Raw genomic sequence first — 17,718 nt, forward strand, 5'->3', positions numbered from 1 at the left:
TGTTGGTGGGGAAGATATTTGTCAATACACCCAAGAAAATAATGCACATTGGTTAGATGCCAACAGAAACTAACAGTGGCAAGGGTGGTAAATGAATAGGACTCAGTGAAGATATTGCAGAACGCAGATATTAGTTGTGGGTGGAATGCATATCATATGAAGAAATGACATGCTTCAGAATGTTCAGGAAGGCCGGCAATTGGAGAGGAAGAACGAGCTGAGACAGTGGTCCTAATAAGTAATACAAAGCTAATAGTAAAAGTGCCCATTGGTTCTAACCTAGTTGAACTTTCTCAACAGTTTTGTATCTGTATCTAAACAAGCATGTGACAATGATATAAAGTTTTAATATCTGCAAAAAGTTCCTGGCATTTTTAATATAAAACATTTATGGCACAGGGGGTAGCAAATAGCTGAGCTAGTCAAAAAGTTACAATGTTCAATCCCAACTTCATGCAATTGTCCTAGAAACATAGAAGCAGGAGTAGGCCATTCAGTCCTTCGATCCAGCACCACCATTCAATATGATCATGGCTGATCATCCAAAATCAGTACCCCGATCCTGCTTTTCCCCCCATATCCCTTGATTCCTTTAGCCCAAAAAGCTAAATCTAACTCTCTTGAAAACTAGTCCTCCAAACTTGCAGGTCACAGTCCGTCGAACGACCATTCAAGTACTGTTTAAATGTGACCTGGGTTTCCAAGCAAGCTCCAGACCCCTTCCACCGCAGGTGAAAAAAGGTCCTTTCTACTACTCCTGCTGTCTAGGCCTCTGATCATTTTATAGCCATCATCATGTCTCCTCTCAGTATCCTCCGTTCCAACATAAAAAAACAACCACAGCACATGCAATCTTCCCTCATAGCTCTGGCCATACATGAATAAGCAAAAAAAAAAAAAAGAATCCCTGTTTTGGCAACATCCCCTTAAATCTCTGCACCATCTGCACAAGTCCTTCCAACTTCTGCCATCAGGCCGCCGATATAAAGTCCCCCTATCCAAGAAAAACATCCACAAAAACTCATTCATACCCATTGCCATAAACAGCTTAAATAAAAAATGAACAAGGGACAAATTAACCCTGACGCACTGTCACTTTACACGTATCCACAACTTTTATCTTGTCTATTTTTACAGTTTCTAATCTTTATACTTGCTTTTAAGATCTATACACACTGTGTGCGCTCGCAGGAATCTGTGTTGTATGACTGCTTATCAGTACATTGTCATGGTTGTATGTTGAGCCACGTCAAAGAAGATTTTCTGTTACGACAGACAATAAAGTTTTCTGAATCTGAATATTCTCATCTTTCCTGTAATATGATGTCCAGAATCTCACACAGTAGTCAAGTTGTGGTCTAACTAGCATTATATGCAGCCTTGGCATAACCTCATCATGCTCTTATACCTTAGCAAAGCAAAGAAAACATCTCGAATGCCTTTAGAACGCACCAAACCGACCAGTATTGTGAGCTCTAAGGATTTGTGCACGTATGCATTCATTCTGTTCCTCCAAGGTATCCTTCAATATACTGTACGTTTCCTAACTTTGTGCTTTCCCAAATGTATAACCTCATCTCTGGACTAAATTCCACTTGAGATTTTTCCATCAATCGACTCTATGTAGCAATACACTAAAGTGTTCCTAATACACTAATACAATACACTAAAGTGGATAAGGGAGAACAGGTGGATGTGTTATATCTGGACTTTTAGAAGGCTTTCAACAAGGTCCCACATAAGAGATTAGTATGCAAACTTAAAGCACACGGTATTGGGGGTTCAGTATTGATGTGGATAGAGAACTGGCTGGCAGACAGGAAGCAAAGAGTAGGAGTAAACGGGTCCTTTTCAGAATGGCAGGCAGTGACTAGCGGGGTACCGCAAGGCTCAGTGCTGGGACCCCAGCTATTTACAATATATATTAATGATCTGGATGAGGGAATTGAATGCAACATCTCCAAGTTTGCGGATGACACGAAGCTGGGGGGGCAGTGTTAGCTGTGAGGAGGATGCTAGGAGGCTGCAAGGTGACTTGGATAGGTTGGGTGAGTGGGCAAATGCAGTATAATGTGGTTAAATGTGAGGTTATCCACTTTGGTGGCAAAAACAGGAAAGTAGACTATTATCTGAATGGTGGCCGATGAGGAAAATGGGAGATGCAACGAGATCTGGGTGTCATGGTACACCAGTCATTGAAAGTAGGCATGCAGGTGCAGCAGGCAGTGAAGAAAGCAAATGGTATGTTAGCATTCATAGCAAAATGATTCGAGTATAAGAGCAGGGAGGTTCTACTGCAGTTGTACAGGGTCTTGGTGAGACCACACCTGGAGTATTGCGTACAGTTTTGGTCTCCTAATCTGAGGAAAGACATTCTTGCCATAGAGGGAGTACAGAGAAGGTTCACCAGACTGATTCCTGGGATGGCAGGACTTTCATATGAAGAAAGACTGGATAGACTCGGCTTGTACGCGCTAGAATTTAGAAGATTGAGGGGGGATCTTATAGAAACTTACAAAATTCTTAAGGGGTTGGACAGGCTAGATGCAGGAAGATTATTCCCGATGTTGGGGAAGTCCAGAACTAGGTGTCACAGTTTAAGGATAAGAGGGAAGTCTTTTAGGACCGAGATGAGAAAATCATTTTTTACACAGAGAGTGGTGAATCTGTGGAATTCTCTGCCACAGAAGGTAGTTGAGGCCAGTTCATTGGCTATATTTAGGAGGGAGTTAGATGTGGCCCTTGTGGCTAAAGGGATCAGGGGGTATGGAGAGCAGGCAGGGATGGGATACTGAGTTGGATGATCAGCCATGATCATATTGAATGGCAGTGCAGGCTCGAAGGGCCGAATGGCCTACTCCTGCACCTATTTTCTATGTTTCTATGTTTCCTCACTGTCAACCACAGGACCAACCTTTGCATCATCTGCACACTTCATCACGTCCTTAACGTTTACATGAAAATCATTAATATAAAGAAAATACAGATATTAAACGAGATAGGAATAAACAGGTTTTTCCTCAGGGTGACATGCATCAGCTTACACATTCTACCTTGATAATTTAGCCAAGGGATCAAATAAACATTTCCAAAATTGCTGGTAAAACAAAATAAAATGAGAATGTAAAGGGTGTCAAGGGAATACAAATAGACTAAGCGAATGGGCAATGGCATGTCAGATAGAGTATGATCGGGAAAAACTAGGTTAACCATTTGATTAACAGAAAGCAGAAATATCGTTTTTTTTCCCCGAACAAAGGCACCAGACAGACCTTGTATGCGTCACTGCAAGTCAATATAGGATTGTGGTGAGACAATTAGGAAGACAAATGGTATGATGGCATTGCTTGCTTGAAGATTTGAGTATCAGAGTAAAGCTCTGCAAGTACATGAATGCAGACTTGGTGTATTGTATGCAATTTTGATTTCCTTATGTGAAGGAGGACGGATTCCAAAAGGAGAATGCAGTGAGAATTCACCAAACTGGTGACACAAGAATCTTCAGATGCTGAAATCTGGAGCACAAAACAAATTGCTCGAGAAAATCTGTGGTCAAAAAGTATTAGTGGGGGAAAGGAATTGTCAACATCTTGCATCAGGACCATTCTTTCAAAGCCAAACTGGGTTCTGGGTTGATGGGTCCTTCATTTGAAGTCGAGCACGTTAATCTTCAGTTGCAACAACAGTTGAGAACCATTAACCTCTGCCTCCTGTCACTGAGCCAACTTTGGCCAAGATGCCTGCCGTCTGACTTAAAAAAACAAACAAACATGTAGCATAGCAGTAGAGCTGCTGGTTTACAGCGCCAGAGACCTGGGTTCAATTGTGACTACGGGTGCTGTCTATATGGACTTTGTACCCTGTGAACTGCGTGAGTTTACTTCGGGATCTCTGGTTTTCTCCCACACTCCGAAGGCATACAGTTTGGCAGGTTAATTGGCTTCAGTAAAAATTGTAAATTGCCCCTAGTGCATGTAGGATAGTGTTAGTGTGCGGGGATCGCTGGTCGGCAGGACCCAGTGGGCTGGAGTGCCTGCTTCCGCACTGTATCTCTAAAATAAACTAGGGTCGTGACGAAAGCCTTGTTAAAATCCATGCAAACGGCATCAAATGCCCTGCTCTCATCGACCCTCCTGGCCACCTCAAAAATAATTCTAACCAAACTCAGTTGTAAACAAGACCTGCTCTTATACCAAGCTTCAAAAACTATTTATTAAAAAAAACATTCCCAAAGTTAAACTAATTGATCTATAATTACCTTGTTTATTCATTCTTCCCATTTAAAATAAAACAATGTAATCACCAGCCCTACAGTCTGGGATGACTGACAAAATTATGATCAATGCCTATAATTTTCTCCAGTGTTTCTTCACATTTCAACCAGGCTTGGAAATGTATCAATTTTTAATAGATACTAAATCCTTTAATACGTCGTCTTATCCCATAGATGCAACATTAGCATCTATCCATCTTTTGTAAAGACAATTTAACCACGTCCACTGCCTCCAAACGTTAGTTAACTTTATAGTCTGCAATAGCTTTTCTCTTTCCTTCGCTATCCTCTTGTTCTCTATGCACTAGAAAATCTTTTTTAATACCGTTTTTTCCCTCCCAAACCCTGTTTTCCCAATTTATCGTCCAGGCTCTCTGCAGCATTAAGTCTGGAGCCTGATGCAAGTTTCCCTTTCCTGCCCCCAAGCCTCATCTCGCCTTCATACAGCATGTTATCCAGGTGGCTGTGGATTTGGCAATCCCACCTTTTGCCTCTGTGGAAAATAAAATATTTGAAATTTCTCAAATCTTTTTTTAATGCCTCTTCTTGCTCCAAGACAGATAAAGTACTTCATGCAGCCATTTCCAATCTACTTCATGCCAGTAAAACTGAGCCTAATCCATTTTTGAACATTTACTCCCATATTATCTTATTTTTTTTGTAACCCTGCCAAAACCGATTTATGATTTCAATGACAAAATGCCCTTGTGGCGCTGATGAATGGTGACCCTTTGCCTGCTGGTCCCAGAGGAGGATCTACCATTATCTAATACAATTATCCCACTCCTTTAAATCTCTTTTCCACTTGTAATTCTATCACTATTTCTAGCTGTAGTAACAACATTCTCTCTGGAATTGTTACGCTATAATGTTGAGAACTATATTCTGCACTCTGATATCTTTCTCTTCACTAATTTTTGTACTTGTGTTTGGCTTGACTGTATCCATGTATTGTATCTGATATCTGATTTGATTGGAGAGTACGCAAAAAATCCTTTCATTGTACCTCGGTACACATGACAATAAAACAAATATTTCCAACAATGCACTTTCCACCAGCCAGTCAGCACAGCAATAATTACCTGCTCCAAAAAAAAATTGCCTCATGTAAATATATCACTACACACTCTTGGCTCACTTTTGTTATACACGTATTATATAATTGGCAGCCACACTGAATGGGCAGCATGGTGACGCAGCAGAAGAGTTGCTGCCTTACCACGCCAGAGTCCCAGATTCAATCCTGACTACAGATGCTGTCTGTAGGTTAACTGGCTTCAGTTAAAATAGTAAATTGTCCCTAGTGTGTAGATAGTGCTAGTATACAAGGATTGCTGGTTGGCGTGGACTCAGGGTATGCTTCCCCGCTGTATCGCAAAATTAAACTAAATCAAATGGCCAAGAGTACAAAAGCTTTAGGATAAATTTACAACATTTTTATACAGGCACAGATCAAAGAGTTAAACGGAATGTCCAATAGAAAGTGATGAGCAGCTCAACTGTTTCTATAGCAACATGTAGTCCATGCGCATATTGTATTTACTTATCAAGCATCTACCACTATTTAGTAGTAACCAAGGTAAGAACAACAAACATTTTTTATGACCTAGCACACAAAAAAGTTGAAGTCGCAGATCCTGCACCAATACAAAAAGTTCGTAGCCTGAAAGACAGCAACTCGGGCACGAATTAAAAGATTGTGTTCACGTTACAACCTAGGATTAGATCATGCCTCAGTAGGGATAGAGGAAGAGCCAAGGTGTTTTAGATGAGGTGCTCCCAGATGCCTTCAGCTCTATTTTATGTACCTCGTAAATATCGCCTCAGCCTCTGGTGCTCTATCGAGGTACAGACCTATCTAACAGTGAAGCTCATTATTGGGTTCAATTTTAAAAGACTTTCATTATCTCCTCAACTGCAAGCCCAAGGTCACAGCAATGGTTTTCTAGGTAAATATTGATGTTCGCTTAAAGCCTCCTACAGTCAAAGACATAGCCAAAACAAGTAATTTGTTGCACATGAAACAGTATAGAAATTGCAGGGAGACCTGGCACTCTTAACATAAACTCATTACATGCAAAATCTTTTCTATCAGATCATAATCATTCCACCTATTAGGCTCTATGACAAGGAAAAAAGGTGAACATCTTAGTTGTGTTCCTAAAAATATTCTAGATTCTGGATCTTTTAGGCAACGTTCACAAATAGTACATCCTTGCTGGATCTGTATGAACACAAAGCACAGAGGGGAAACAAGGAAAAGTAAACAGGGCGTGAGGATAAGTTACGAAGATAAGACATTGCAGATGCTGGAAATTTGAAATAAAGCAGAAAATACCATAAATATTTGTCAAGCAGCCTTAAACAAGCTGTCTATGAAATGTATGATAAATCCAAGTTAGTCACGAACCAAAAAAGGAGAAAACTCAACGAGTCGGGCAGCATTTTTGGAGAACACGGATAGGCGATGTTTCGTCCTGACCTTTCTTCAGACTGGCTGCCCCTCTGAATTACTTCAGCATTCTGGGTATTTTTTTTGTAAACCAGTATCTGCAGTTTCTATGTCTCCACTTCAGTCATTACCAAACTGATCTACTCTCAAGTACCTGTATCAGCAAATTGAAGAAATGCAATTTTGTAATTGCTGACAAGTACATTTAAACCCCTCTGCCCTGTTTGAGACTTCCAACAGCATTCACTCAAAAGCTCATTAAAATCTCAGTCCATACCTAGTCAAGAGATGAACTCGAATCGAGCTCAGAGAACATGATTCAACTGAGTGTGGTTTCAAGAAGCCCAAACAAAATGGAAGTCAAGGATACTGGAGAGTTATATATGGCTTAAAAGTTGTGATTGTTAACAGGCCAACACACTGCAGGGCGGGTTTTCTAGGACTGACTTCTACCTGTCATGGCTCCTCGCCACAGTAAGTCGGAAGGGTGGCTAATAACTACAAGGTGTTCAGCATCATTCGTAATACCTCATGTAACAAACCAGTCTGGCAGGCTGGAGCAGTTACCTGGGACATCATTAATGACACACATTGCTCATCTTCAAAAATAATCTATTCATTTATTTTCCCAAAAGCATTACAACTCTCCAAGGACATTACAAGGACATTGTGCCTTCCCCCACAGTGGTAACCATTGTGGGGGGGATGATTTTTGTGTGTAAGTGATTATTTTAGTTTGTGTCCAAGATGGCTGTCGGAAGGGAGAGTGTACGCTGGCGCGCTTTAGCTGCCGCTGCTATTTCTTCACATTGTGTTTTTGTTTTTTTGTCTTTGGATCGAATTCTGTCTTTAATTTGTGCATTGGTGATGTCTTTATTATTTATTTTACTCCGATTATATGTTTTTTACTCTTGTTAAATTCTGTACGGTGTCCTTGAGACTTTTGAAAGACGCCCACAAATAAAATTTATTATTATTATTATTAACTCTCAAATTCTCACCGCTTTAATGAGATCACGAGTGATCAGAAACTTAACTTGCAACAGCTACATCGATACTATCACTGCAAGAGGTCAGAGGCTGAATATCCGCTCAGGAGTGACTCAGTATCCAACTCCCAAAAATAATACACCAATGTTTAACAATAGTTTGTAAAACCTTGAACCCCTCTAACAATATTCAGATTTATAAATGGGTAGCACTTGTCCTCAAGTTTTTTTCTTCTGAAACAACACCAGCACATAACACTACCTCAAAGTTGGCTGGTCAAAAGCTTGAATCTCAATGCATAATACTTCGCAAGAAGAAACAAGGAACTGCAGATGCTAGATTACAAAAAACAGGGCACAAAGTGCTAGGGTAACTCAGCAGGTCAGGCAACAATTCTGGAGAACAGAACATGGATAAGTGATGTTTGTTTCGGGACAGGACCCTTCTTCGGGGCAGCATAGTGGCACAGCGGTAGACTTGCGGCCTTACAGTGCCAGAGACCCAGTTTCGATCCTGACTACAGGTGCTGCCTGTACAGAGTTTGCACGTTCTCCCTGTGACCTTGTGGACTTTCTCCAGGTGCACGGTCTCTGCTCACATTCCAAAGACCTGTGGGGTTGTAGGTTAATTAGCTTCTGTAAATTGTCCCTGGAGTATAGGATAGGACAAGCATATGGGATGATTGTTGGTCGGCACGGATTCAGTGGGCCGAAGGGCCTGTTTCTGTGCTGCATCTCTAAACTAGAATGATTGAGGGGGAGGGGGAATGGGGGAGAAGAAAGCTGGAAGAGAGGAGGGGCAGGACAAAGCCTGGTATGTATTTGGTGGGTAGAGACGAGTATAGCTTTTGTTGGGCAGATGGTAGGACAAGGTCCAGAGATGAAAAGACAGAAGCTACGAGACAAAATGATCAAAACTGTGAATTGTGAAGCTAGAGGAAGTAATATAGGTGGAAGATAAGAGGGGGGGGGGGGAATAGGTGCGAGTCTAGGTTGGCCACAGGGGGAGACCGAGTGTTGATCTTACAGAGGAATATAAAATCATGAGAGGAATAGATAGGAGCAATTAGTCCTTTTCCCCCAAGGATTGAGGAATCAAGAACTAGAGGGAATAGGTTTCTGAGAAAGGAACAAATTCATAGGAACTTGGGAGTCAGCTTTAGCACCCAGAGGTTGGTATGTACCCGGAACGAGCTGCAAGAGAATGTGGTTGAAACAGGTACAATAACCATAATATAGGAACATTTGGTTATTACAGCCAGATATGCTTGTGATACAAAAATAAGTGGGAAAGTAAGCTGCGAGGAAAAGTACAAAAAAAGCACCTTTGCGTTTGGAGAAAAGTATGCAAAAAATGTTATCCACTTTGATATGAAAAGCAGAAAACTGATTAATAGCACAATGCTGTAAAGTCATGAAATACAAACTTATTATTCAGGTTCAGCATTTCAATAATATAGATACATAGACAATAGGTACAGGAGTAGGCTATTCAGCCCTTCAAGCCAGCACCACCATTCAATGTGATCATGGCTGATCATCCACAATCAGTACCCCATTACTGCCTTCTCCCCATATTCCTTGATTCTGCTAGCCCCAAGAGCTCTATCTAACTCTCATTTGAATGCCGCCACTGCCTTTTGAGGCAGAGAATTACACAAATTCACAACTCTAGGTGAAAATGTTTTTCCTCATCTAAGTTCTAAATGGCCTATCCCTTATTCTTAAACGGTGGACCCTGGTTCTGGACTCCCCCAACATGGGGAACATGTTTCCTGCATCTAGTGTGTCCAATTTCTATAAGATCCCCACTTATCCTTCTAAATTCTAGTGCATACAAGCTCAGTCGTTCCATTATTTCATCATATAACAGTCCCACCATTCCAGGAATTAACCTCGTGAACCTACGCTGCACTCCCTCAATAGCAAGAATGTCCTTCCTCAAATTAGGAGACCAAAACTGTACACAATACCCCAGGTGTGGTCTCACCTGGACCTTGTACAACTGCAGAATGATCACTTTGCTCCTATACTCAAATCCTCTCATTATGATGTCCAACATGCCATTAGCTTTCTTCACTGCCTGCTGTACCTGCATGCTTACTTTCAGAACACCCAGTGTTTAAGAAGGAACTGCAGATGCTGGAAAATCGAAGGTAGACAAAAATGCTGGAGAAACTCAGCGGGTGAGGCAGCATCTATGGAGCGAAGGAAATAGGCAACGTTTTGGGTCGAGACCCTTCTTCAGACTGATGTGAGGGTGGGGGAGACAGGAAGAAGAAAGGAAGAGGCGGAGACAGTGGGCTGAGGGAGAGCTGAGAAGGGGAGGAGAAAGCAGGGACTACCTGAAATTAGAGAAGTCAATGTTCATACCGCTGGGGTGTAAACTGCCCAAGCAAAATATGAGGTGCTGCTCCTCCAATTTACAGTGGTCCTCACTCTGGCCATGGAGAAGGCCCAGGACTGAAAGGTCGGATTCGGAATGGGGAGTTGAAATGTTGAGTCACTGGGAGATCAGGTAGGTTAATGCAAACCAAGTGGAGGTGTTGCGCAAAGCGGTCGCCAAGCCTACGCTTGGTCTAACCGATGTAGAGCAGCTGACACCTAGAGCAGCAGATGCAATAGATGAGGTTGGAGGTGCACATGAACCTCTGCCGCACCTGGAAAGACTGCTTGGGTCCTTGAATGGAGGCAAGGGGGGAGGTAAAATGACACGTGTAGCATTTCCTGCGGTTGCAAAGGAAAGTGCCAGGAGAGGGGGTGGTTTAGGTGGGAAGGGACAAATTGACCAGGGTGTTACGGAGGGAGCATGTGGCCAGTGGTGGGATCCCGTTGGAGATAGCGAAAATGTCGGAGGATTATTTGCTGTATGTGACGGCTGGTAGGGTGGAAGATGAGGACAAGGGGGACTCTGCCCTTGTTACGAGTGGGGGGAATGGGGAGTGAGAGCAGAGTTACGGGGTATAGAAGAGACCCTAGTGAGAGCCTCAAGTAGAGTAGAAGAGGGGAACCCCCATTCCCTTATCAAATCCAGTTCATTGCACAACACTAAATCCAGAAATGTCTTCCCCGCGGTAGGCTACAATACAAGCTGCTCTAAGAATCCATCTCGGAGGCACTCCACAAACTCCCTTTCTTGGAGTCCAGTACCAACCTGATTTTCCCAGTCTACCTGCACATTGAAATCTCCCATAACCACCATAGCATTACCTTTGTTACATGCCAATTTTAACACCTGATGCAACTTGCACCCTATCTCCAGGCTACTGTTTGGGGGGCTATAGGTCTTTTGCCCTTACAATTTCTCAGTTCTATCCACAATGACACTACATTTTCTGATTCGACGCCACCCCTCGCAAAGGACTGTATTTAATTCCTTACCAACAGAGTTACCCAACTCGCTCTGCCCACCTGTCTGTCTTTTCGATAGGACGTATAACTCTGAATATTCAGTTCCCAGCTCCAATCCTCTTGCAGCCATGTCTCTGTAATTCCCACAACATCATACCTACCAATCTCTATATGAGCCCCAAGCTCATCCACTTTATTTCTTACACTTCGCGCATTCATAATATAACACTTTTAATTCGGTATTCACCTCCCCTCTCACACCAGTTCCTATTTCACCTGACCTTACTCTCTTATCCGTGCTTGAACTTTCCATCCCATTAATTTGCATGCCTTTTGCAACTTTACCTGCACTCTCTTTCCCTTTAACTCCATCCTTATACTTCCAATTTGTTGACCCCTCCCCCCTGCTATTTAATTTAAACCCACACGTGTAGCATTAGGAAACCTACCTGCCAGAATGTTGGTCCCCCTCCAGTTGAGGTGCAACCCGTCCCTTTAGCACAGGCCACCCCTACCCCAGAAGAGACCCCAGGTCTACAAATCGAAATCCCTGCCCCCTGCACCAGTTCCTCAGCCACAAATTCAGATCACCTATCTCCCTGTTCCTGCCCTCACCAGCATAAGGTACTGGAAGCAAACCAGAGATAACCACCCCAGAGGTCCTGCTTTTCAGCCCTTTTCCCAAATCTCAAAATGCACATTGCGGATCCTCCTTCCCGACGTCATTTGTGCCGACATGCACAACCACTTCCGGCTACTCCCCTTCCCCCTTGAGGATGCTCAGCAATCGGTCCTAGACGTCTTGGACCCTGGCACCAGGGAGGCAACACACAATCCTTGAGTCTCGCCTGTTGCCACAGAATCTCCTATCCGTACCTCTCACTATCGAGTCACCTACTACTACGGCGCAAGCTAAAGTAGGTCTCTCCGGTTGAGCCACAGCGCCAGGATTTGATTGAAAGACCTGTCCGCCACTCGGACTGGAAATGTCGTCTGTCCCAACAGCTTCCAAGAGGGTGTACCTGTTTTCAACAGGTACAGCCACCGGGGTCTCCTGCACTAGACACTTACTTCCCTTCTTCATCGTCACCCACCTTCGCTCTTCTAGTATCCTTGGTGTAACAATGTAATTGTTGGTCCTGTCCAGGAAGCTCTTGTTTTCCCAGATGATCCTGAGGTCATCTTGCTGCTGCTCCAATTTCCTAACACAGTCCTTCGGGAGCTGCACCTGGACACAATTTCCACAGGTGTAGTTGTCAGAGACCCAAGCAGTGTCCCTGACTTCCCACATCCTGCAAGAGTCACACTGCAGCAACTTGCCTGCTATTATTTCAGTAGACAAATCCCAAATGGTTGTGCCTCTCACCTTCTTCAATTTTGAGCGTAGTCCTCGCCGAAGACTCTCGAGCCAAAGACTCGCACTTTACTCACCAAGGAACTTCACCTCTACAAGGCCGCTCCACTACAGCTGCACTTATTTATACCCGTTACCTAATCAATTACTTCCGGGCTAATTTGTAAATTACTCGAACCTGGGCCTTTGGCGCACTTTTAAAATCTTCTTTCCCTCTGACTCACAGCAAATGGAATGTTTGTCATCATCCATATCAACAATTTAAGTGAGAATATGCAAGGTATGGCTAGTAAATATGTAGGTGACATTAAAATATGTGGTATCGTTGACAGTAAAGACGACGACCAAAAATTGCTGGGGGATCTTAATCAGCTGAGTAAGCAGGCTGAGGAGTGGCAAATGCTGTTTAATTTAGACAAATGTGATGTGTTGCATTTTGGGACATCAAACCCGAGCAGGGCTTCTCTTTTTGTTTTATACTGTCCTTGACTCCCCTTGTCAGCCACGGTTGGCTCTTACTCCCCTTAGAATCTTTCCTCCTCTTTGGAATGAAATGATCCTGCATCTTCTGGAACAGTAGGGCCCAGAGGTGTGTTACAAACAGTAAACCCAAGAGTGCAAGTTCATATTTCTCTGAAAGTGGTGCTAAAGTGAACAGGGTGGTGAAGAATGCTTTTTAGCAGTGATAGCCCTCATCTGTAATAGCAAAGAGTGAAAATATTAAGATGTTACATTGCAGTCGTACAAAACGTTGGTGAGATTGCATTTGGAATATCGCATTCACGTTTGATCATCCTGCTATAGAAAAGATGCTGTTAAGCTAGAAAGAGAGCAGAAAAAATTGGCGAGGGTGTTGCCAGAACTCCAGGGACGGAGTTATAGGGAGAGGTCAGGCAGGCTAGGAAACAGAGGTGAACTTATAGACGTGTACAAAATCATGAGGGACATAGGTTTACGGTGAGATGGGAAAGATTCAACAGGAACCCGAGGGGCAGCTTTTTCACAAAGTGAGGTATGCATATGGAACAAGCTGCCAGAGGAATTGGTTGAGGCAGGTACTACAACATTTAAAAGATATTTGGAAAGTAACATAAATAGGAAAGATTAGAGGAACATGCATATTATGCAAGCAAATGGCACCAGTGTAGCTGGACATCCTGGTCAGCATGGATGAGTTGGGCTGAAGGGCCCAGTTTTCCTGCTGTATGATTATAACTCAAGGATACGCAATACGGGGAAAAAAAATTGAGAACATTTCACTATAATAGAGCAGAGACCAACCATACATACAATCTCAGTCTTCTTATTTAGTAGCAAAAACTAATCTGCATTGGAAAACGTTCTGTGTTAAGATTCTATGTTACATGCTGTGATGCAAGGCAGTCGACGCAAGGTTCAGCCAACACACATTTATAAACTCAGGAATATATAATCACTAAATATATTCAAGGACAAGCTTGATAAGTTCTTAATCAATAGGAGATTCAAGGGTTCATGGGATAACACTATCAAACAGTCAAGGTCAACATCACTTCAGCAATGGTCTTACAAACTAGCGGAGCAAGCTTAAGAGTTAATTTGACCTTCATGTACTTATATTTTGAAATATTACATTTGTTAGGATTAATTCCCTGGCATTATAGGCCTAACTACTACATGGACAACTGATTAGCTTCAGAAATAAATCTGCAAAAGGTGCATTCAATGTCTTAAACATTCCGACCACAAAAACAGTGGCGCAGCGGTAGAGTTGCAGCCTTACAGTGCCGGAGACCCGGGTTCGATCCCGACTATGGGTGCTGTCTGTATTGAGTTTGTACGTTCTCACCATGATCACGTGGGTTTTCTCCGAGATCTTCGGTTTCCTCCCACACTCGAAACACGTACAGGTATGTTAATTGGCTTGGTGTATGGTGTATGTGCTAGTGTGTGTAGGATAGTGTTAATGAGCAGGGATCGCTGGTTGGTGCCAACTAGGTGGACCGAAGGGCCTGTTTCCGCGCTGTATCACTAAATTAAAACTAAACTAAACGTGAATGGCTACAATAAAACTCAACCTAGAACAATAGCATTCCTGAAAATGCCCTGCAAATTCTTTTAACAATTGATTTTGGCCCCTCCTTTCTGTTTCCAAATTCCTCATGAAACATAACAAGTGTGTTTTAAATAACCCATGATGCAGGATGGCACAGTCAAACCTACATTTACCCCCACTGACAATGCAAGTTCAAGGCAATACACCCTGCATCATTGGCATATTGAGAATAATAGACTTTCGGTTACTCAGATACTCGGACACCATTTAAGATTTCATTTTATTTTAGCCGACACCCTTGTCTCCTTCTGTTACTTTCTCATATCTAGGCTTCGATGCCAATCAACACCCCTCCCCCTTCCAAATCTGTATCCACCTAACACTTGCTAGCCTTTGTCCTACCCCTTTTTCTGCTTCCTCCCCCTTACTACAATCAGACTGAAGGGTCCCGACCCAAAATGTTGCCTGTCCATGTTCTCTAGAGATGCTGGCTGACTGGTCATGTTCCTTTAGCACTTTGTGTTCTACTTAGATAGTATAATTTGCAAAATCAATTAATGGTTGCAATCTCAGCAGCAACACTAACTCAAAAAATCTGTTCTACTATTCTGGTTTTCCACCTATTGGTGCAGAATCATCATAAGCAATGTCAAGGGATCAGTGAGTGAGTGGAATATGATATTGTGATAGGGTATCAGCCACAATCAACATCGTACATTAACACAGAAGATTCAAAGGCCAAATGTTATTTGTGTTATTTTTTCCCACAGGGCAACTTTTTATCCTTCACTTTTCTTCACCCAAGTTACAACAGAACCTAGTTTCCATCCCATATGCCAAAGATTTATATTCATTCACAAGATGGCCCTTTTAGAATACTATTAATAGCTGTTATTAATTGGTCAATAAAGGCACATTCACTTTCAAGAAGGTATCGATCACCGCTTCCTAACACCATTAGCAAGAACAGGATGCATTTTCCAGACTTTCTGACTGCAGCGCCATTTATTCCCAGATCACCACTAGGTAATGATAAATGACTGTTTACACTTGGCTCAAAATTTCCCATCATTTTTGCCCTTATCTCTTTTGTACCCAGTGACTTTGACTTGGGCTTTTGTTTTATGCAAGAAAGTGGCAGCATTACCTTTCAACAGTAACTGCATCTAAATCACAGCTGATTTAACAAATATCCTCAATTCTAGCTTTAGGGATAGTTGCGATTCATATTTACTTCACCCCGTCATCTGTCAAAAGTTTGGACTGCACCATATCTCATCAGCACTTAGTTCAGGAAAATTATATTTTGTAAGACCTTTTATAAATTCCCTCCAGGGAAGAAAAAGTTGAAGACTGGGAGACAAAAAGCGTGAAATTTTGTATCAAGAACACCAAGTCTTTGACATAGATAGTGGAGACAGTCATAAACTCCTCCTCCCCTCTTCCTATCTCCCTCTCTCTCCCCCCAAGGGGGTAAGAATATCAAAGATTAAAGGGCACAACAGAGGTGAGAAGAATAGGTTTAAAGGTGATGCACAGGGCAAGTTTTTTTTAAACAACAGAGGGTGGTAAGTACCTGGAACACTCTGCCATGAGTGGTGGTGGAGGCAGATACAATAGTGGTGTTTAGATGCTTTAAATATATATTAGGCACTTCGGTGCCATATGACTGTACTTACTTCTAATAAAAAAAATTTTTTAAATAGGCAGAAGAAATATGCGGTGAATGGGGGATTATGGATTATGGGCGGGTAGATGAAATCAGTTTAATTTGGCGTCGTTTTTAGCACAGACACTGTGGGCAGAAAAGCACACAAAGTACTGGAGTAACTCATCAGGTCTGGCAGCATCATTGGAGAACATGGGTAGGTGACTTTTCGGGTCGGGACCCTTCTCCTGAGATGCTGCCTGACTCACTGAGCTACCCCAACCAAAGATCATCTTTGACTCCAACACTTTGTGTCCTTTAGCTCTTCCGTACCGTTCTGAAGAAGGGTCCCGGCCCTAAACGCTGTCTGTCCACTCCCTCCACAGATGCTACCTGGCTCGCCGAGTTCCTATAACACTTTGTGTTTTACATTATGTTCTTCTGTGCACTTCCCCAATGTTCTAAAGCGCAGAGGAAGGCGAATGTTGGGAAGAAAGTTCCTCAAAACTTCCAAAGCTGCGGTCTTCCCCGGCGCTGGGGCTGACAGAGGGGCGGGGGGAGGGAGGACAGACATGGGAGGTCGGTCGGCCGGCCTGGCGTCGGGCGAAGCCCGGCTACTTACAGCTCGCCAGAGTACTGCGCGCCGCCCACGAAGCCGTACTTGTCGATCTTCTGGTCGCCGTTGGCGAAGCCATTGACCTCGGAGTCGGAACCCAAGGAGCTGACATCGCCGCGAAGGCCGGCGTCGGAGTCGAGGTCGGCCAGGCTCTCGGTGGTGCCCCGCGGGTTCATCGCCGCCTCGGGTGTCGCGTTCATTTCGTCCTCCCGGCTCTTCTTCATGGTCCCGGGGGACGAGGAGGGGGCGGAACCAATCTCTGTGCCCCCGCGACCACCCGGGAACCTTTCCCCAAAACCTTCCTTCCTTTCTCCCTCCGTCTGTCCGTCCGTCCCGCAGCCGCCGCGCTTTCAGGGGCTTTCGACGTTGCTCGTCCTTTCCAGGGTCGCCTCACATCGGGATTCAGGTCGCATGGTTCGCTTTAATGGAAGAGGAGCCGACGGACAACGCTGAGGCAGCCGTGAGCAAACCCCGGCGACAGTTTCCCCGTCGCCTACTCGCTCGAGCGCCGAGAAAACCCCTCCCCCTCCCGCCAGCCGGCCGGCAGCTGCGCATGCGTGGCCCTGCCCTCAGCTGAAGCGCCCCAGGGCAATGCCACTAGAATAACAAATAGCAGATAAGATTTTCCACTTTTAACAATAAAAAGGCGAAAGCCCAGAGGATCTGAAGCAGAAAATAGCATCCTGACTACTCGATGAGGAATAAATAGGCAGCAATTACAGAGATAAACAGAAAAGCTGTGCAGGATCATTATCTTAAACCAATTATTTCAAGTCAAGAGTGTTTAATTACCGTACGTCCGGAACGGAACAATGAAATTGAAATAAATGAAGCTCTTACTTGCAGTGGTACAACAGATATGTAAACACAGTACTCTGTAAACACCATAATAATAAACAAAAAATGAGTTCAGTTATATAAAAAAAACAAACGCTAATAGTGCAAAGACAAATACAATGCCCTCAAGCCAATGTCAAGTTCGGAGCTTAGGTGGAGGTTG

The 17,718-nt window shown here is 43.4% G+C and overlaps 1 protein-coding gene across 1 annotated transcript in view; it reads right to left on the bottom strand.

The window, feature by feature from the left end:
* The window catches only part of tbc1d10a (TBC1 domain family member 10A), a 78,662-nt gene extending 61,411 nt beyond the window's left edge, over window positions 1-17,251 (bottom strand). Inside the window, exon 1 of the mRNA XM_033043319.1 lies at window positions 16,725-17,251. Within this exon, the coding sequence (XP_032899210.1) occupies window positions 16,725-16,942 (218 nt within the window). The 5' untranslated portion in view covers window positions 16,943-17,251. The remainder of the gene's footprint in view (window positions 1-16,724) is intronic.
* Between the last annotated feature and the right edge of the window lie 467 nt (window positions 17,252-17,718).

Source organism: Amblyraja radiata, chromosome 25 (genome assembly GCF_010909765.2).
Source record: "Amblyraja radiata isolate CabotCenter1 chromosome 25, sAmbRad1.1.pri, whole genome shotgun sequence".
In the NCBI taxonomy this organism is placed as follows: domain Eukaryota; kingdom Metazoa; phylum Chordata; class Chondrichthyes; order Rajiformes; family Rajidae; genus Amblyraja; species Amblyraja radiata.